Genomic DNA, 21,776 nt, shown 5'->3' on the forward strand with positions numbered 1-21,776 from the left:
ACTGTGTCAGGGAGACCATGTGTTGCGAACATGACATTGAGATTCTCTATGGTTGCCGTGGACGTGCTGGATGACATGATTATGCATTCTATCCACTTCAAATAAGCGTCAACCACCACTAAAAACATCTTGCGCAGGAAGGGACCTGCAAAATTTACATGGATCGTGGACCAGGGTTTGGATGGACACGACCACAGACTCAGCGGCGATTCCGCTGGTGCTTTGCTGAGCTGCACTGAAGCATACAAGCTTCCAGCTCAGAATCAGTTCCTGGCCACCATACATGGGACCTGGCGATGGCCGTCATCATCACTATACCCGGATGTGTGCTATGTAACTCACACACGAACTTCTCTCTCCCTTTCTTGGGCATTACAACGCGATTGCCCCACAACATGCAATCTGCTTGAATAGACAGTTCGTCCTTGCAATGAATGTACGGTTTGATCTCCTCGCACATTTGCTTAGGTATGGCAGACCAATCCCTTTTGAGGATGCAACCTTTTACCACCGATAAAATCGGGTCCTGGCTGGTCCAGGTCTTAACTTGTTGAGCCGTGACAGGGGTTCCTTCACTCTCAAAAGCATCCATGATCAACATTAGATCCGCCGGTTGTGGCGTTTCCACCTCTGGTGTGGGCAACGGCAACCGGCTCAAAGCATCGGCACAATTCTCCGTGCCAGGTCTGTGGCGAATGACATAATCATAGGCAGATAATGTCAGCGCCCACCTTTGGATGCGGGAAGAAGCGTTGGTATTGATACATTTGCTCTAGGAAAACAATGAAATGAGCAGCTTGTGATCAGTCTCTAAATCGAACCTCAGACTGAACAGGTATTGATGCATCTTTTTAACACTGTACATACACGCTAAAGCTTCTTTTTCTACCATGCTGTAGGCTCTTTCCGCTTTAGACAAACTTTTGGATGCATACGTGACAGGTTGAAGTTTGCCTGACTCATTGGCTTATTGGAATACTCAACCAATTCCATATGACAATGCATCACAGGCCAAAATTAAATTCGACCGGCGATATGATCCCTTCACGCTGGAGTCTGTCCAGTTGAATTTCGACCTTCTACCTCATCAGGCACTGTCCGAGCTTTATGATGGACGGGTCTTCCATCGGAGTCCACGTGGATCTGCACCTTGGCTCCCGTGAAGTTGCCGATACCCGGTTCGAACAACGAGGGGAACTTGCTCAATACTTGGGCACATGTATCTTCCTCCGATGACAATGCCTTTATGTCGTTCCAATCGCATCTGATTTTTTCCAACCAGCTCCTGCCGAGCAGCGTTGGGCCATTACCTGGAACAATCCACAGCGGTAACTCGTGAACCACATCGTTATATGACACATTAATTTGTGCACTGCCAATCACCTTTATCAGTTCTTTGGTGTACGTGCGCATCTTGGTGTAAACAGGGCTCAGCCTGGGCCTCACAGTCGTAGTATCCCACAGCTTATAAAATGCCTTCTCGTTCATGATCGATTGACTCGCCCCCGTGTCCAGTTCCATCGATACCGGTATTCCGTTAAACTTCACATTAATCAGAATAGGTTTACTCTTGTTTATAAAGGAGTACAGGCCATACACTTCCTCCCCTGGCATCTCAGATTGCATATCCGGATCTGCGCTAGTCTGACTCTCATCCTCCACGTGGTGTTTCGCAGCTCGCTTCCTCATCTGCGGACACTTGTGCTGGAGATGCCCCACTCTCAGACAGTCTTTGCAACTATATTGCTTAAATCGGCACTGCTGATGCCGATGATTTCCCCCACAACGCCAACACGGAGAAGACAAATACATTCCCACTGGCGGACTTTGGGCAGCCACAGGTTTCGCAAATGCAGCCGGATAGGCCCTGCCATGTGCCGCACTGCCGAACGCCGAATCAATCCCATTTACAATACTTGCCAAGGTTCGGTTCTTCACCGCTACTTGCTTTAGACTCCTGTCCGTCGTCATACATGATTGAGTGAACTGGATGACCCTTTTTAAATCCAAATCCTCCACCGCCAGAAGTTTTCACAGGATCACCTCGTGGTTGATACCGATAACAAAGAAGTCCCGCAGCATGTCTGCTAACACCATCCGAGCTTGCACGGTCCCGCTAGACGTCTCAGGTCGGCAATGAATTCCGCCACCCTCTGACCTTCCGATCGAACGTGTGTATAAAACCTGTATCTCGAGATGATGATGCTGTCATCTGGCTTGAGGTGCTCCTGTACCAACGTACACAACTCCTCGTACGCTTTCTCTGTTGGATCACTAAGCATGAGTAGATTCTTTATCAGACCGTAGATCTTTGAACAGCACACAGTGAGGAACACGGTCCGGCGCCAATCTGCATCGTCAACCCCCTTCATTTTGTTGGCCACAAAGTACTGGTTCAAACGGCTCACAACGTCTGCCCAATCTTCTCCCTCCACGAATCGCTCTTAAAATCCAATCATGCTCATTTTGAAAACAAAGGTTCTTGTATTCTCGTCGCCAAATGTTATGTATGCAATAAAGGTTCAAAGTGAGTACTGTTTAACTAAGCAAGGTACAACCTTGGTTCTGCTTTATTTAGTCCCAAAGTGCCTGACTCTCAAAAAGGCTGGTCTTTTATACCTGAGCAGCATCATGTGTGTGCTGCTCAGTGGCCTCCAACAATGACGCCATCTGGTGGCTACAAACAGAATGTGCATACATGACAATCTCCAACTGCAACATTCTCCACTTGACTCACTGAATTCCCCAGGACTAGATCCAACAATGCCTCCTTCCTCATTGGGCAGAAACAGCCTGATCAAGAAAGTTGACCTGAACACTTCAGAAATTTCTATTTCTCTGCCCTTAACACAATCACAGCCCCATTCAATATTAGTGTAGTTAAAGTTTCCCATTATCACTACTCTATAGTTCTTGCACCTTTCAGTAATTCACTTGCAAATCTGCTCCTCTATCTCCTTCCCACTATTTGGTGACTATATAATATACACCAACTGTACTCTGAACTCCAACCAAATAGATTCTGTCTTTGAACCCTCAAGGACATTCTCGTTCTAGCACTGTAATATTTTCCTGAAAGCAGCGGCCACGGGTCGGTGCAGAATGGCCACCGAGTCTCTGCAGAGGGACCGCCATGTTTAAAATTACCCTTCCTCAGGTTTGGAGTGGTGTAGGGGACCGCTTCACCCATTTTCTTGCCACGGCGTGCACGCGCCGACCCCTTACCGACCGGCAATGATCCCTTCCCGAAATTGCCCCGTGGGAAATTGTCCCTTTTCTGGAATTGTCCGGCAGGAACAGCGCCGCCACTGGTGCTCCCAACACCTTTTGCTGTCGGTATCCTTTGTGTGGCTTGGCGGCGCGGCCACCCTTAAAGGGGAGGTGACGCTGCTGGCGACACCACGTTATTTTTTTTGTCAGCTGACTGCCAGGTCGGGCCAACAATTATGGCCGCAGGTTCGGCCAGACCGCCAACAGGCAGCCCGGCTCCCCCTCTTGGGTGCCAGACCTCTGACCAGGCCAAAACCCTCCCTGGTGGCCTCGTGTTCCCCACTGAAATGGCTGCAGAGTTTGCAGCAGTGCTCCCCTTTAACTGAAGGGGAGGGACATCGTGATGCGTCAGCACAATGATTGGTCAGGGCAGCTGAGCCGCTGCAAGGGCACTTCAGTTCTGCAGCCGAAAATAAAAGGGCCTTGTAAATGTTTGGTGTTTCCCCCAGATCGGGGGGCACGGTTTAATGTTTTTTGTTTGCTCCCAAAAAAGAGTTCAGTTCTGCAGCCGACCGGAACTTCGCCCGGAGCCCAAAAAAAATTCAAAGATGTGAATTTCTCCTGGACTGGGGCGGAGAAAAACTTTCAAAAACAGTAGGTGCACCCCGTTTGGGGCGGGGCTCAATTCAACCCCATTCTTTTGGACAACAATCTTACTTCTGCTGTTGAAAAAAGAACAGGGGTGCAGTCGAGAACAAAGCTTTATGTACATACAAACTGCGGATCAATGGACCAAAGTAGCAGTACCTTGCCATGAATTTCTTCGACACATTTAAGTAATTTCCTTTCCATCATGCAACATCAGAAAATCCTATTTTTGTCATTGAACAAATAAGAATAAACACTCTCTAAAATATCACCTTTCTTTCTAAAAATTTATATTTCTGTTTGTACCACTACTTAAAAATATTTACTGCTTTTGCATTTTTATAATTCTATAGTGCCTTACCATGGCTGTCTCGTCTTTCACCAGCAGGTGGCGATATTTCTCCATAAAGCAATTTATCAACTGGCATCGAAGTAGGCCGTGTTTGGAGTTTCTTTGTTCCACGCTTGCTATGCGTTTCTTGCCTGCTGGAATCAAGAGGATTGGATTCTTGTTGGCTCAATTCAGGGTACGTTTCCAAAAGCATACTTTTGCTCTTTTTTCTTCCCTTTGTAGGTGCACTGGCAGTTCGGCGTAGAATTCGATTCCCAAAGGATTTCTTTTGCATAAAGTTGCCACGGTTGCTGTTTACAGAGGGATACTTGGGATTCTTGTTAAACAGACCTTTGAGTCCCATTAGTTGCTGCATCTGGTGATAAAAGAATTAAGAACTCAAATCAGGAGAATCAGTTATATTTATTCTTTGGGGAGTTATATCCATGATTAAGAGTTGAACAAGTTGGTCACAGATTTCTACAAGAAATTTTGACATACATCAGGCAAAAAGGTTAGCAATTCTATACCAGGCATGCTAGTTAATAAACACAGTTCACATACACCACTATAGAAACTTCAAAGAAATGACATTGTATGTTTTAAATGGTTACATTATTGACAAAACTGCAAATGATTTTTATTTGTTTCACAATTGTGTACAACAGTCTTTCAAATTTCTGATTTATTTTAAATAAATCTGAGGATTAAATAATTCTTAAATAACAATGGAGTCAAATGAAAACAATATCTATTCAACATGTTCATAATTTTTTTGGCAGGATAGAGGCATCTCTGAAGAGTACATTTCATACAAATAAAGCAGCATTTTAACCGATAACATTTCTAAATCAGAGATGAAAACAAACAAACCCAAATAGATTACTTACCTTTCCATAAATGTCATGAATCATTACATGAACAAATAGTGAAGCTTCGGTCATGCCCTCCAGGTAAACATGCCGATATCCTGTGGAAGGAAGCATTTTGGTCAAATCGATATGTTGCTTGTGGGCCCACAGCAATGCAGTACTGAATGTTGTTTTCCCAAATGATTTTAAAAAGGTGTACTTACCAGGCATGAGAGTACTGAAAGGCACAATTCTTTCACCAACAAAATCTCGACCAATAGGATCATGATCCCAGACGAGAAACCGAACCAGGGCTATTTCGGGCATGTGGACTGTAAACGTTATAGTTTCCTCCCAGACAGGATTAAATCCTAAAGATGAGAATTAACTTTAGAATTCCACTTGTGTTTAGAACATCTCTTTATGGCACATATGCACACCTGCCTCTGACAATTAACCACTTTATTGGAAAAGAACCAATCTTGATATTGCTTCAGAGAGCACAGTTAAGGAAATGCTTATGCTGTTATGTGAATCACACTGCTCTGATTGGTACTATTCCCACACAATTGCTTTATGTGGTGAAAATATCGAGTGCAATAGGATTATGTTCGATATGTAAAAACTTTGATACTGAAACTTTAACAGTCTCATTTTAGTTGGAGTTATCCAACCAATAGCATGCAGATTAATCAAAGATTGACAGTTTAAATTGACATGTGGCAGATGAATTGTTTAATAAATGATCTGTACGAGAGACAGAGAGAGAGAGAGAGAAGGCGATTGCGCATGGGCGAGAAGAAAAAAAGTATCAAGAACAAGTGAATGGGAGAGGGTGAAAGAACACACACGAGTGAGGGTATTGTTAATGAACACGTAGTGTGGGGCCAGAGTCACATGTAGGCTGGAGTGGGTAAGGACTGAAGAATATTAATGAACCAGGTGGGTTTACAACAATCCAGCAACCTTTATGTTTTATTATTCTGCTGCTAGCCCACAAATTACCAAATTTATTGAATTCTAATTCATAACTTAATTATGGGATTTGAACTGTCAACCTCGAGTTACTAGTCCAGTACCATAACTGCTACACTACTGTATCCACAGGATCCCATATAACAACAACTTATATTTATATTGCACCTTTAACATTATGAAATGTCCCAAGGAGCTTCACAGGAGTATTACGAGACAAAAAAATTGACACTGAGCCACATAAGGAGAAATTAGAGCAGATGACCAAAAGCTTGGTCAAAGATGTAGGTTTTAAGGAGTATCTTAAAGGAGGAAAGAGAGGTAGAGAGACGGAGAGGTTTAGGCAGGGAGTTCCAAAGCTAAGGGCCTAGACAACAGAAGGCACGGCCACCAATGGTTGAGCAATTATAATCAGGAATGCTCAAGAGGGCAGAATTAGAGGAGCGCAGATATCTCGGGGGTTGTAGGGCTGGAAGAGATTACAGAGAGAGGGAGGGGCGAGGACATGGAGGGATTTGAAAACAAGGAGGATAATTTTGAAATGGAGGCATTGCTTAACCCAGTAAGTCTCGCCAAAACTCCCAGAGCCAGAGTACCCAGGCCCCAAGACTTTTCTCAATATGCCTGGGCCTCAATACCTTTCACCCCCTCTCCAGTGCTCAAGAACCCGGAATACCCTTTGCTCAGTATATGCATAGCCCAGAAATATCCTCTACTGCAGTTTTGACACACCAGAGCCTCACCCCCTAGTGCTCTATTTCCTTGCACTGAGACACCCTAGTACATCTCCCAATTCAACAAAATCACCACGACTTCATCCCAGTGCGACCACAACCTGGAAGCCTTCCCCACAAATTCTGATACAAGCTAGGACTGCCTCATTGCTCCAGAATACAGTATCCTTCCCATTCCTACTAACTCTTGGGACCCTCGAACCCTAGTGGCGACAGGTGTTGCTACCTCACAATGCCATGGCAACTCTCCCTCAGCATATTTCCATATCCCAGGACCCACATTCCCTCACCAATAGCTACAAATTCCTGCACCCGTTCCCCATTTCTCCCAGACCCAGAAGCAATATGATTTCAATTTCTACATCATTTCCATATAGAATTATAATCTTTTTACATTAATTTCATCTAAGCAACATCCATGTTGTGCCAAACCATGGTAAAATATACCAGAATATCTTCTTTGTTGCCTTGTTTAATACTGCTCTCCTTTTTAAATGCATCCTCAGACCAACTATGAGCAAATTAATGGGATTTCCAAACATTCTCACTTCTTTACCCCACCCACCCTCACCCCAAACAGGATTCCCTCTCCAATTGAATGAGTATCAGTTACCATTTAGGTTTCTATGAAAATGATTTGATCATTTCATTTTAGTTTAATCATTTTCAGCGTAAATAAGATAGAATACAATGCAACCTTTAAGTGACATATTTTGAACAAGATTTGATGATAATTTCTATAAAATCCAGCACCAGGGTACTCAGAGGCTCCTTTTTTCAAAAAATATAAAGAAAACATTACCCCTACTTAGAACATTAAGTTGTAATTTATGTTAATGCACATTACATTGTAAAAATTATGGTTGAAATGATGTGACAATCCCAGATGACATTCTTTACAGCAAACAGGAAAATGCCTCTGTAAAAGGGTTTCTACCCACCTCATTCTCCATAACTTTTATCCTGTGAATTTAAACAGGTGACTGCACACAAAACATTTGTGACTGAGTGAACAATGCAGAGCTGAGCCAAAGATGGTGATCAATACTTCTGGTTCTTCATTTTTATATCTAACAGCACTACTTAGCATATATAGACATCACAGAACATAATAGGTTCTAAAAACTCACCATTATCATCGACCACTCTGGTCTGTTCTTTACAGCAATCTATTGGCAAACCAATAATTTCCACTTCAACAAAGGGATCGATTATCTGTTGAAGATCAATTATGTGAAAAGTATAAATGAGTGAATATCTTTACAGAGTCTACTGATGCACTTGTTCATTTTAATAAGCATGAAATAATGCAATTAAGGAAAAATATCCATTTTACATTATTTGACTACATTTGTTGTTGTAGGAATCATTTGTCTGAGTCATAAGAAATATAACTGCAGCTGCCTAGAAACTATGGACCATATTTCCTCTCCACTAATTTTAGCAAAACATCAGACAAGAGTAAAAATAGTTGAAGACACAATGGCCCAAATGGCCACTATCTGGACTTACATTTCTGATTTCTATATCTAGTGCTGTGACTTTTCAGTAATGTTCATGTTTTACCTTTGTGTTCTACTTTAAATCAGGCAACACCTCCCAGTCTTCTCTGTACCTGACAAATTATGTGAATTTGATAAATTTATGAAGAACTGTCCTTTCTCTTTGTTTAAGAAGAGAAATACTAGCATTGTATCTTTACATTTCAACTTGATCTCTGTCCAAAGGCCATGTTTACATGCTTTTTGTGGATTAGGAACAGTGTCCACAGGAATAATCCCATCCTGGAGAACCCTACTGAATAAGGAACACCACTATCACCATAACAAGAGAGTTGTCAGTAGTTCTTCTTAACCAAGTAGTGTGTAAATGAAAAAAATAATTCTCTTATTTTTTGGAGGGAGAATCAAAGCAAGTGTTGACATTGTATTTTAATGACATAAATCAATACTGGCAGCCCACTAAAACTACATTACCTCTCCTCTGTCCCCAAGCACAGAATGAGGTGGCTTTGGCAACTGCTGCCCACTGATTATTTTCAGGGTGAGCTGCTTTTTTGGACGGCCATGCAGAGGATCTTCAGAGAATGGGTTAAAAACACCTAAAACAGCAATTTAACACAGTTTAAAAAACAGTTGTTGATTAGCTATGATTTCTTTAAGAGAAGCAGATCTTAATTTGTATAACACTACAGGCTTGTCAATTATGGTCTGCAGGCGTAAACTAATTTAGTAGTATGTTATTTCCACTTGGCACAGCTCAAAATGCATCTGCCATAAGTATTACATTCTAATGAGATGTTTGTACAAGAATGACATCATCTGCTTTTGTAAACAAAATGGACTTGGTAAAAATTGAAGACAATCAACGAGAAATTACTGTTGGTAATATTAGCAGATGGATGCTTAATACATTTATGTGGGGTGCCTCTGTGCAAAAACTTAATGGAGTTGTTGGGTTGTTTAAAATGGAAATTCATAAGAATGCATTGTTATTACCCCAAAAATAAAATCTGACAAACTGTGGAGAACGTTAACTCCCACTAAACTGGCAGAAATGGAGAGGGTAAGGGAATTAGAATGGAGTGGGAGACTTATCTGTTGGTCTTCCACCCCGGTCCAACCAACTACAAGGCTACCCACCTGAAGCTGGCAGAGTTCTTATTTAAATATGCAAATCAGGCAGAAGCCATCGTCTTCGGCCTCCACCACAAACGCAACTGATTCTATCCCCTCCCTGACCACTATCTCCAGATGAATCAGATTGTTCGCAACCGGTCTCCTTTTGACCCCGAGCTGAGCTTCCGACCCCCATTCTCTCCATCACCAAGACAGCCTATTTCCACCTCCATGATCGCCCATCTCCTCCCCAGCCTCAGCCCATCTACTACTAAAACTCTCATCAGTGCTTTTTGATATCTCCAGACTCTGGTCTCCGGCAGCGGCCTCTTGCCGTTCAATTTCAATGGTCAAGCAGCTGCTTCTTGCCGACTTCCTGGTTGTTTTTGTTGGGAAGTCAGCCAATGACTCAGTAATGAGGCCACGCCATTAAAATTGGCTGAGCCTCCTGACTGCCACTCCTGGACGGAACGGACACTTGCTTGGCCTCATTCCTACCTGGAAGTTAAAATTGATCCTATTGCCCACCTTAATTCAATTAGTCCCATGTTTAGGCAATATTGGGACAGAAAAGTAGTCATGACAGAAACCTTAATAACGGCTAATGAGTTTGCAGATACAGTGTATTGTTTCAAATATGAGCTCAGAGAGTTCTGCAAGCGCAGACATTAATCTGTCCTGGTCTCAGATTCAATTCTATCTGATGCAAAGCTGCAAGGGGAATGAAGCAGCTCAGGTTTTAAAGCCATGAAAAACTGATCACACATACAATCAGATTGCAGAAATTATATACTGCATAAATGAACTACTCTTATATTGGCTCTTCAAGTCTATGGGCTCAATTTTCCCCAGTGATTTGCGCCGTTTTTTTGGCGTGCGCCACTTTTTGGGCCTAAATTTAAAAATCCAAGTTTCCCCAATCTTTGTGCACCAGCGTAACTCAGTTAGTTACAATTTTTTTTAGGTTCCTTTTTTTTTTGCGTCACCTGATGTCTGTGCCGGTTTTTCACAATTATGCAAGTTTGGCCAATTTACATTTCTCCTAGGAAGGTGCATGTGACCACTCCCAAAAAAACCTTCTGGGAACCTAGGGAAAACCAGCGCACATTAAAAAATCAACACAGAAAGACGCCATTGTTTTTAGGCAAAGTTTTGGAGGAAGTCAAGAATACATAAATATGCATAATCAAGCTTAAATTGTGAAAACTTAAAACGCAGGAAATAGAAGTTTAATGGAATTATTTAAGTTTTGATTTTTTTTAAATGAACACGCCATCACCGAACATCTCCAAACCAGGCTTGAGGGTCAGCCGACAGAATCGGTCCCTCACGCGGACACAGGAGCTCGGGGCTCGGCTTGAAAAGAAGCCGGGGATGCGGGGGGGGGCTGCTGTGGAAGCCGAACGGAAGGCATGAGAAGCCTTACATTATGCATCAAATGAAGCCCGGGGGGGGGGGGGGGCGGGTTTTCCCGATCATTGCGCCTGCTCAGACTAGGGCGTCGACCTTGGGGAGAGGGAGAACAAAGAACCTTGTCCTGCCTGCTATTTTGAGATTCTTGCAAATTTAATGATGGGGGCAATACTGCCAATGCCATACCTCGTGCAAGCCTTCTGCATGATGGTGCTGCAGAGGAGACAATTAATTCGACGACATCGCATGAGGACCCTCAGAGCATGTAGGGTGATGGGCAGGAGGTCTTACCCATGTCGGGTATATCGAGACAGGCGTTAATACCTGTACCTGAGTGATGCAGACTGTGTAAGACGGCTGCGTTTCTGCAAAGAAGTTGTAACCGAGATCTGTGAGTTGGTGAAAGCAGACCTGCACCCTAGAAGTGTCAGGAGGACTGCTTTGTCAGTTGAAGTGAAGGTTACAGCTGCACTTTCATTCTATGCATCTGGATCATTCCAGGCCACAACTGCGGATGTGTGCTCCATTTCTCAACATGCAACACATATCTGCATTTGGCAGGTGACTGCTGCACTATATGCCCGGAGGAATGACTATATAAAGTTCCCCGTGACCGTCCAGGCAATGCGTGAAAGGGCTGTGGGCTTCTCCAGGATTGTTGGCTTCCCAAAGGTACAGGGCTGCATTGATTGTACCCACATCACCTTGTGAGCACCTTTGGAGGATTCAGAGATGCACAGGAACAGAAAAGGCTTCCATTCCTTTAATGTGTAGCTCCTGTGTGACAACATGCATCGCATCATGTCAGTTAATGCAAGATACTCTGGGAGGACCCATGATGCATTCATCCTACACGAGAGCGTGATATCTGCCATGTTTCAGCAGCAGCCAGAAGGACCGAGCTGGCTACTGGGAGACAAAGGGTGCGGCCTCGCCACCTGGCTCATGATGCCCCTACATGTAACCCGGATGGAAGCTGAACGGGAATACAACATGTCGCACATTGCGACAGCAGCATAAGTGAGAGGACCATTGGCATCTTGAAACAGCGTTTCCGATGCCTGGACCATTCCGGAGGCTACTTGCAATACTCCCCTGAGATTGTCGGTCAGTTCACTGTTATGTGCTGCATGCTGCATAACTTAGCCATCATGAGGCAGCAGCAGCTGGTAGTGGAAGACCCACCTAAGGAGAGAGTGGCTGATGATGTTGAGGAAGATGCAGATGACGAGGAGGACGACGAGGACGAGGAACCCATGCAACTACCTGAATCTAGAACATGACGGCAGAGGAGGGCGGGCCGTCATGCCCCTTTAATGATTGCTCGAGCCTTGCACCAGCAGCTCAACCGTGAACGCTTTGCTGCCTGAAGATTCAGCGGCAACTATTCCACATGGACCACGTTTACTGTTTGGACCTGTTCCGTAATGTTGTGTTGTGTTAAATAATGGAAATGATTCTCGTTTACTTCAAAAAGTTGTGTTAATAATGGAACAAATAATGTAAATGATTCTGTTATAATTTAAAAGATATTTTATTCAAAAGTTTAACAAATGTTTGTTTGTTCTCAACTTAAATAAAAATATTCTTGTATCAAACGTTCAGTTAAGATCACTTACAAACTTTAAGATCACTTACAAACTTTTAAACTTGTAAATTTATATAACTTACAAAAAACTTTTAATTTGAGAACAGTTACAACAGTAACAACAACAACAGCAAAGAAAGGCTGCACCTATCTCTCCTCCACCTTATTCTAAGACCGCCCGCTGCGCTTGGTCTTGGTGACTCCACCCTTGCCCGCAGGCGATGGCGCAGCATTTCTCAGGTTGGTACCAAGCTTATTCTTGCGAACATCTTTGGTAATGTACACTTCTTGATGGGGTGGGGAGGGGGGTGCGCGTGCAGGTGTTAATGTGAAGAGCTCGGCTTGGGCCTCTTCAACTGGTTTGGGGATTGGAGTGGGAGTGGCAATTGATTCTGTCAATGGGCGCAGAGTCTGGGCGTGTTCCCTTATTGCAGCAGCTAACTCCGACATTCCCTCCCTCATGCTCACCAACAGTGTCTCAGCTACCTGTGACATGCCCTCTCTCATGTGCACCAACATTGTTTCCGCTGACTGAGATATTCCCTCCCTCATGTTCCCGCACAGTGTTCCCATTTCTCGTGAGAGTGTTGTTACTTCTCCCGGCAGTCCCAATACCTCATCACCCACCTCACTGATGGTGCCCAGGAGTGATCGGGTAAGGTCAATGCTCTCCCCACTCATTGCCATCCTGAACCACATCTGTTAGATCCTGCACCTCAGGAGAGCGCTGTCAAGCGCTCTTTCCCCTCCTCACCCTGGGTGTGGCTCGCTGCATCACACTCGGACCCGCAGCCTGGGACGGTGGGAAACCATGGAATGTCCCACCAACACTCATATCACACCGGGAAAGTCTGGCACCTTCATGGGCGGCACCTGCACTTCCTCCAGAGTGGGGGCTTCATCCATCCACTCCCCCTCTCTCTCTTCCTCTCCCTTTCCCCCATGATCTTAGTCTGGAAGGTGGGATTGGAAGATGTTCTCCTCTTCAGGCTCATCCACATCTTCTTCTGCATCGGCTTCAGCCTCGTCAGGGTTGGCCTCAAGTTCTGCAAAATATAACAGAACAGACAAATGGTTAGCAGCAGAGGAGGGGGCAGGGTGGGTGGTATGAGTAGGCTCACACAGCACAGGCGGCAGGCTCATTTGAAGGACCACGATGAATGATAGCACATTGCATCAACCGAAGCGTAGCTGATGGAGACATCCCCATGACCTGAAGCATGGTTAGCCTGCGCAGTACTTAACATTTAGCAAAGCCAGACTGTGGAATTTGCAGGACATACCCTCTCCCTCGAGTGAGGGCCCAGCTTGTGCAGTGGTGATTGCTTTTCTCCAGGCAGGACCCATCAAAGCAGCGACCTTCTCTTCCAAGGGTGTCCATGGATGCAGATTTGCTGGGCATCCTTCTGTTAGAGTTCTTTCCCGTTTGTTGTGCGCCACCTTCCTCTGCAAAGATGAAAATATAACTTTTTAGAGAGGGTGTCTTTCTGCTGGGTGGGACATACAGATGGTCACATTTACAATTGCAATTCCATTGAATAAATGAAAATATTACTTACACTAACTACTTGACCAAGCTTCAGCCACTTATTTTTTGCACTGGCCTCCAGACCTCAGGGTGCTCATCACTGCACAGTAATCTTGTGTAAGTTGGTTCCAGTGTTCATTTCTTTTGGTGTAATTTTTATGTGACCTCTGCTGGTGTCCAGCTCATGCCATCTGGTCTCAATCACAGTAACTAGTGCCTCCACTTCATCCTGTAAGAAATTCTTGGTCCTTGCGCTGCATTGCATCCTGTATTGCAGCTTTGATTTTTGCAATGAGAATTAAAATTCTCACAGAACTGTCTCTTTAAAAATGGCTGAATGCAGATCAGGAGCTGTACTGTGCATGCAGGCTCATGGGAATCACATCAAAAACATCCCTTTTCCCCCCCCCCACGCATGCGCAGAAGGTGGGACATCGTTTTTTTGGCGCCAACGTTAGGCTCCACCCTTCCCCCCTCCCATCGAAGCTACAGGACAGGCTGCGTGGCACCAATTTCAAAAAATAGAATGGGGAAACTTGCTACTTTTTTGGGGGGAGTAGTTGGGGCTTAGAAAAATGGGCGTAACTCTGGCAATACACCAAAAAACGGCACTGGGGAAAATTGAGCCCTATAATTGTGTCCCCTGTTAGAAAGTTTTCTCTAGGAAAGGTTCACATGAATCTCATTTGTAAACCTGCCTTTATGCATCGACATTTAGTGATGCAAAAACATACCTTCAATCCTACTTTGTGTTTATTCTAATCACATGCGGAGATGGCCACTTTCTAGTTCAAAACAAGATGTGCTTACCTCGCATGCCCACTACCAAATCCAGCACTTACACGGTAACATTTAATTTCAGCAATATATTGTCCCCAGGAAGTAATATTTTTATAAAAACTTGCATTTATATAGCATCTTTAAAATAGAAAAATGTCCCAAGACATGAGCATAATCAGATGTAAACCAAAGAAGGAGATATTAAGAGGCCTGACTAAACTCTTTCTTTATTAAGCTGCTAACATGTGCAGAAAACTCAATTTCTACATTATTTTGCTTAGAGTTAATAGAAAACTAGAACCTCCTAACATATGCTTTATTCTTTAAAGGCAAGAATCAGATGAAATTTCAAATACCTTGGCGCATCGATTGAGGTTTTAGGACATACCCACAATTTCCATTTAGCATAAATAGCGCTCTGTTTAGCCGCATCATTCGACCATCAGACTGGTAGTTTAGTGCCACTGTGGATACAAACAAAAGTTTTCCTTTTCATTTCTTCAGTATCTACTTTTTATAATGAAATAGTCTGGAAAAAAGCTTTAATATTGGAGATTAAGCTGACAGCAAAATAAATGATTTGAACTGAAATTGATGCATTTAATTGACTATGAACTATTACTTCATTTTTAATTCTGAAACATCCCAGCCATAGGAGACCTGAAAAAACTATTCCTTCCTTTCATCCGCCTGTAAAATACATATATTTTTTCTAAAATAGGAGGGACCAAAATGTTTAAATTTCATTTTTGGGTCAAATGGCATCTATGCACATTACTGCAATAGTTTAGACAGTTATAAATTCCAGAATTGAAAAATAAATCACCATATTGTATCCTTTCCTTGTGGATTTCCTGCAACATTAGGTGTATTGGAATTGCCGGTGTGCATCCTGATCCAATTATTCCTTTCCCTTTAAACTAGTTTCACCTGAAGCCTACAATTGGCTTTGACAGTGTGCAAAACCATAGGAAACTGACCAGTATTTTAGCAAATTCAATATGTCCCATATTCAAAACTTCTATGTAACCTTTTTGTCTGTGATGCTTGTAGGTAACAATGTGATAGCAGTTTCCCAACTTACTTTCCACTTGCACTTAAATGTTACATGATGCTTCCTTTAAAATTATTTTCTCCCATTATCTTTTTTAGTGTCCTTCTTGTTGCATTTTTGAGACAGAGTAGGAGAGGGAGGACTGAGCTGGAGAAGCCTCTTCCAATAATTTCACTGACTGACTTAGTGGCAAGTTTGCTACCAGTCTCGGTCACTTTAAAGTCCATTTTCGGCCTTACCACAGCTTTGGCAATCTGTTCTGGCCCATCAATATTTCCCATCCTCACCTTTTGACCACTCAACAGCCCCTCTCCTCAGCTTCGGTGGTCTGCTCTGCTCATGAAAGTCCCTACCCACCACTGACTTTAGATGACTTTAAATGCAAGTATTGATTTTAAACATAACATATAATTTACCCGATAGACACAATATGCTGGCTACACAGTGTTGAAATCCATTAATTTAATGTTAAAGACAGATATAATCTAACTTCAAGTAGGTCAGATTCTCCAATGAGTGCAGTGTGCGTTGCTTGTCATCTGCTCGGCAGTTCCTTTCTGTAGCTTTGTCAGCCCATTCTTGACAGTCAATACTCCCTGCACCAACCGGTTCACCACTTTGCATCGTGTTCTTACAAAATAAACTTTTCCGAGACTTCCCTGTGTTAAACAATCAAGTCAGCCAAAGGGGACGCAAACTACATGGGAGTCTGCCAAGTATATGGGAGACCCAGCAGATTATCTACAAAGGTACAGTCTTTTCCCTATACCTCACCCCCACCCTCGGTCTTTACTGTGTGTGCAACATCATGATTGGTGCTAGTAATTTTTAACAAGTGTTTGCTCTACAACATTTACAAAGATGATGTTCTCACTTTTGGTGCCATAAAGTAATTGCAGTATCACTTTTGCTTATAAGTACGTAATCATATAAATTGATTTAAAAAATCTAAAGATAGATTCTAGCCATGAACTTGATAATCATTTTGTGAGATCTGAGCGATAGCTAAACAAATGCATCTCCAATATGCTTACTCACAATTTGACAAGATTTCTCGCTTTCAGAATAAATACTTAAACAAGCATTAAAGTATGGGACAGATAGTTCCAGATGACAAAAGAGACAGGATAGATGACAAATCTAAGGAGCATAGACTTAAAACCTATTCAAATTGTAAATATTAAAGAAGGTTGTCAAGTATTTACAAAAACTTGCTATACTACATGCACTTAGTTTTATTGGAGTGATCATAGCTTGGAATAGTATGTGGTATGGTGACACTAAAGAAGAGAACAAAATAAAACACATTAAATTTACTCTTGGAAGATATTGGGCTAAAAATTCGATATCGCCCATTTTGAAGCAGTAATCCCGGCTGCTCGGTAAGTGCAGCGTCTTGTGAAAGTTAACTGCCGTCTACCGTGAAATTTGGTTTCAGCACCCCAAGAGGGAACTGGATCGGTAAATCAGTCGTTGCACAATTCTGTTAGGGCAGTGAAACCGAAAATAGTTGCGATAAATTCCTAGAGTGAATGTGGATGAGGCAATGGTTGTCAGACATTCCGGTGCCAGGCTTTTCTGAAAGGGGATGCAGGGACAGTTTTGCCATCACAGTTTGGTCAGAGCGGCAACATGGCTGGGGCTGGAGGTCGCCAGCATGCCCACTGCTTTTCCAACGTGGCCCTGGAGGCTTTGATGGAGTCTGTGGCGAGGTGAACATATGTCCTGCAGCCTGAGAGTGGCAGGAGGCCACCGCCGAGAGTTTTCAGATGTTTGTGGAGGGAGGTGGCACAGCACTTGTCTGCGAGAAGCATGTTACCCAGAACTGCGACATAATGTCGCAAGAAGTTGAACGACCTCACTTAGGTCGCCAGGGTGAGTACCCTTTTTTTACAATGCCATAATTTGAACCTCACTGTCTCACACAATGTACAGTCTGTGCAGTATCTGCTCCTTCACTATGTGTACCAGCCCATGGTCTTTGTTGCTGAAGAGAGCTGTAAAGTTCCGTCTCAGTTCAGCAGCCATACCCTGGGCCTCCATGGGTAGCTCTCCTTCTTGGTCCTTACTCAGCCCCTCCTCTTACTACCTTTTCACTCTTTATATGCCTTCGCAAAACTTTAGCTTTACCCTTAATCTTAGCTGGTAGCCACCAAATCCCACCGTTCTCACAGCCGCTCCACATGGCTACTGAGAGTCAGATGGATATCTGCACATTTCCGCACAGTAGCAGCTATTCAACTCTGCAAGACATGTGGCAGACCACTCATAGGCAGTCCCTCGGAATCGAGGAAGACTTGCTTCCACTCCCAAAGTGAGTTCTTTGATGGCTGAACAGTCCAATACGAGAGCCACAGACCCTGTTACAGGTGGAACAGACATTCGTCGAGGGAAGGGGTCGGTGGGGCTGGTTTGCTATGCGCCCCTTCCGCTGCATTCGCTTGGCCACTTCATGCTCTTTGCGTTGAGACTCGAAGAGCTCAACGCCCTCCCGGATGTACTTTCTCCACCTCGGGCGGTCTTCAGCCAAGGTCTCCCAGGTGTCAGTGGTGATGTCACACCTAACCAGGGAGGCTTTGAAGGTGTCCTTATAACATTTCCGCTGTCCTCCTTTGGCTCGTTTACCATGAAGGAGCTCCGCATAAAGCATTTGCTTAGGGAGTCTCGTATCTGGCATGCGAACTATGTGGCCTACTCAGCGAAGCTGACCGAGTGTGGTCAGTGCTTCAATACTGGGGATGATAGCCTGGTCGAGGACACTGATGTTGGTGCACCTGTCCTCCCAGGGGATTTGCAGGATCTTGTGGAGACATCGTTGGTGATATATCTCCAGTGACTTGAGGTGCCTTCTATACATCGTCCATGCCTCAGATCCATACAGGAGGGCGGGTATTACTACAGCCCTGTAGACCATGAGCTTTGAGGGCTTGGTCTTCAAACACTCTTTTCCTCAGACAGCCGAAGGCTGCACTGGTGCAATGGAGGCGATGTTGAATCTCTGCATCAATGTCTGCCTTTGTTGATAAGAGGCTCCCGAGATATGGGAAATGGTCCACGTTATCCAGGGCCGCGCCTTGGATCTTGATGATTGGAGGGCAGTGCTGAGTGGCGGAGGACCTTTGTCTTCCGGATGTTAAGCATAACGCCCATGCTTTCATATGCCTCAGTGAATACATTGACTATATCCTGGAGTTCAGCCTCTAAATGTGCGCAGATGGAGGCGTCGTCCGCATACTGCAGCTCAACGACAGAGGTTGGGGTGATCTTGGACCTGGAGGCAGTGTAGGTTAAACAGCTTCCCACTGGTTCTGTAGTTTAGTTCCACTCCAGCGGGGAGCTTGTTGATTGTGAGGTGGAGCATGGCGGCGAGGAAGATTGAGAAGAGGGTTGGAGCGATGACGCAGCCCTGTTTGACCCCGGTCCAGACGTGGATTGGGTCTGTAATGTATCCGTTGGTAAGGATCACGGCCTGCATGTCATCATGAAGCAGGCGAAGGATGTTGACTTTTGGGGGCATCCGAAACAGAGACCCTCACGGTTGACAGTGTCAAAGGCCTTTGTAAGATCGAAAAAGACCATGTTGGGTTGGCGCTGCTCCCTGCATTTTTCCTGCAACTGTCGCACTGCAAAGATCTTGTCTGTTGTGCCCCATAGCTGCACATTTACTCACACCTTCTTCTGTTTGTTATTTCAAGTGAAACTTGCTCACAACAGGCACCAACAAACGCTGACCGGCGAGGGGGAGCCTGAACCCCACGCCCTCACGGAAGTGGAAGAACGAGTGGCCGCCCTCATGGGCGCACAACTGGGTGCAGTAGCGAATGGGGAAGCTGAGCCGAGACAGTGACAGTTTGTTCATCCTCTTTCCCTCTGAAATGAGACCATTTACCCCTGAAAACACATGCCTTTCCCACTTTACATATAAATGTCCTATGTCACCTCCTTCTTCCCTTACTGTCCCCCTCCTCTGCTGCTAACCACACTTCTGTCGCTTTGTTCTTACAGATAATGGGGTAGAATCGCAACAGCCTCTCCGTGAGGCGCCCACCTCCAATGACAGGGGAGACGAGGAGAAAGGGGACGACAGTTCTGCGCCACTCTGGCAGGATCCATCTGCTGCAGACAGTGGGGACACCACCTTGGTGGACGAGCCAATCTTCCTGGGATTTGACAAACCTGAGCTTCCTGGACCCAGTGCGAAGGGAAGCTTGGCGGCCGGCTGACCGGGGGGTGAGTTGGCACCAAAGTTCTGCTGAGCGTGACTCAGATGTGGACCTGGATTTGGAGGGGATGGCGACAGAGTCTCAGGGGATGCACCGTGAGCTTATGGGTGCATTGGCAAGAGTCCAATAGAGCATGGATGCACTTGCTGAGAGGTTGGGGGAGGCCGCCTCAAGCATTGCCTGTGCCTCTCAGCAGCCCATCGAACCCATCTTTGGCAAGTACCAAAGGATGTTGGAGTCGACAATCGACCGTGAGGACCCAGAGGTGATGGCGCATGCCACGGCTGATGTAGCAGCAGCTATCACAGCACAGGCCGAAGCTACGCAAGGCCTTCATGATGTGGTGGAGTCACTAGTTTGTGGCATCAACTCTCAGTCTGCTGAGTTGTAGACTCAGTCTGCTCTCATGTAGACTCTGATTGATGCCTTGCAAGCACTGGCTGCTGCCATCCTCTCTGGATTCCCCACAGTCCAATGGGGAACTCACGGTGCCGAAGCAGGCCAGCAATCTGTGCTCCAGCCGATTGCTCCAGGGGAGTGGCAGTGTGTTGATGGAAATGGAAGGTGACACGATGACAGCATTCTGGCTCCCATCACTGGCACTCCACCTTTACACCTGCCGTGGTCTGCACCCCACCCATACCAGACTGCTGCCGCCCATGCTGAAGAGGTACAGTCCGCAGCCGGGCCTTCCAGGCCCAGAGCTGGGCCTGGGCCTTCTGATAGGCCATCTGCAGTCACTGCCTCACAGCACAGCGCCTTGTGGGCATATTGAGCAGGAGCACTTGGTGTGGGAGGTGGGGAAAAGGGAAGGGGTGGGAAATATGTGAGGAAGTCCCAAAAAGGACTTTTCTAACCATGGCCAGATGTCCACATCTTGTAAGTATAATTGTACATGTTTTGTTGGTGATGTTTGACGCCTTTTATTTGTGGAAGGCTCTTGGCATAATATGGTTCATGGGAGCAGGTCTTGCATTTCAATGGGAGGGGCGTTTGTATTTATAACCATGAAGTTGCTCATGTGTTATGCTGTTTCAAGGGGCATATGTTACATTCTTTATTAGTTACTGGTGAAGGGTTATTGCTGTGCTGCTTGAGGGCACACTCTTGTTAGAGTTAATAAAATGTTGAGTTGACTGTTTGCATCATGTGTATTAATTGTGAATTTCACGGAGCTGCACCATGAGCCAAGCACATAGCGATGTGACTATGAGGCCCAGTCATCATCTGGTCATTGATTCATCGGAAGCAATGCAGGATGAGGCGCTGATGTGCAGCCATTGCAGCGGCAGCATTGGCACAGTGCCTCCTCCGTAGTTGCTGATCCTCCTCCTAGTCTGCCTCGCTATGCTGTGCATCATCATGCTCCTCTTCCTTCTCCTGAGGTGGAGCTGCAATCCCCAGTGGCAATGTCTGGGCCCTCATGATAGCCAGGTTGTGCAGCATGCAGCAGACCACAATGAAGAGCAAGACTTGATCAGGGGAGTACTGAAGGCTGCCTCCAGAGCGGTCAAGGCATCTGAAACACTGCTTCAGCACCTCGATAGTCTGCTCTATGAGGTGGCCACATGGTTCTCGTTGTCATGAGCCAGATGGCTAGACCATAGCCTTTGTTGCTGAGCAGCCAACCGAGACCTTCATGTGGTGTCTGGAATGGTCACGGCACAGTGCTCTCCCGCAGGATGAAATCATCATGTGTGCTGCCAAGATAGCGAGCATTCATTGGTGTGCAAAATTCAAGCACATGGTATTGGGGGTAATGTACTGACGTGGATAGAGAACTTGTTGGCAGACAGGAAGCAAAGAGTCGGGATAAACGGGTC

General features: G+C 45.1%; 1 protein-coding gene across 1 annotated transcript in view; it reads right to left on the reverse strand.

Moving 5' to 3' along the window:
- plch1 (phospholipase C, eta 1) overlaps positions 1-21,776 on the reverse strand; it is a 201,750-nt gene that overhangs the window by 6,619 nt on the left and 173,355 nt on the right. Inside the window, exons 21-26 of the mRNA XM_070883536.1 lie at positions 15,033-15,140; positions 8,726-8,850; positions 7,880-7,964; positions 5,265-5,411; positions 5,080-5,159; positions 4,220-4,565 (exon numbers count right to left, since the gene is read on the reverse strand). Of these exons, the coding sequence (XP_070739637.1) occupies positions 4,220-4,565; positions 5,080-5,159; positions 5,265-5,411; positions 7,880-7,964; positions 8,726-8,850; positions 15,033-15,140 (891 nt within the window). The remainder of the gene's footprint in view (positions 1-4,219; positions 4,566-5,079; positions 5,160-5,264; positions 5,412-7,879; positions 7,965-8,725; positions 8,851-15,032; positions 15,141-21,776) is intronic.

Source organism: Pristiophorus japonicus, chromosome 6, assembly GCF_044704955.1.
Source record: "Pristiophorus japonicus isolate sPriJap1 chromosome 6, sPriJap1.hap1, whole genome shotgun sequence".
NCBI lineage: Eukaryota > Metazoa > Chordata > Chondrichthyes > Pristiophoridae > Pristiophorus > Pristiophorus japonicus.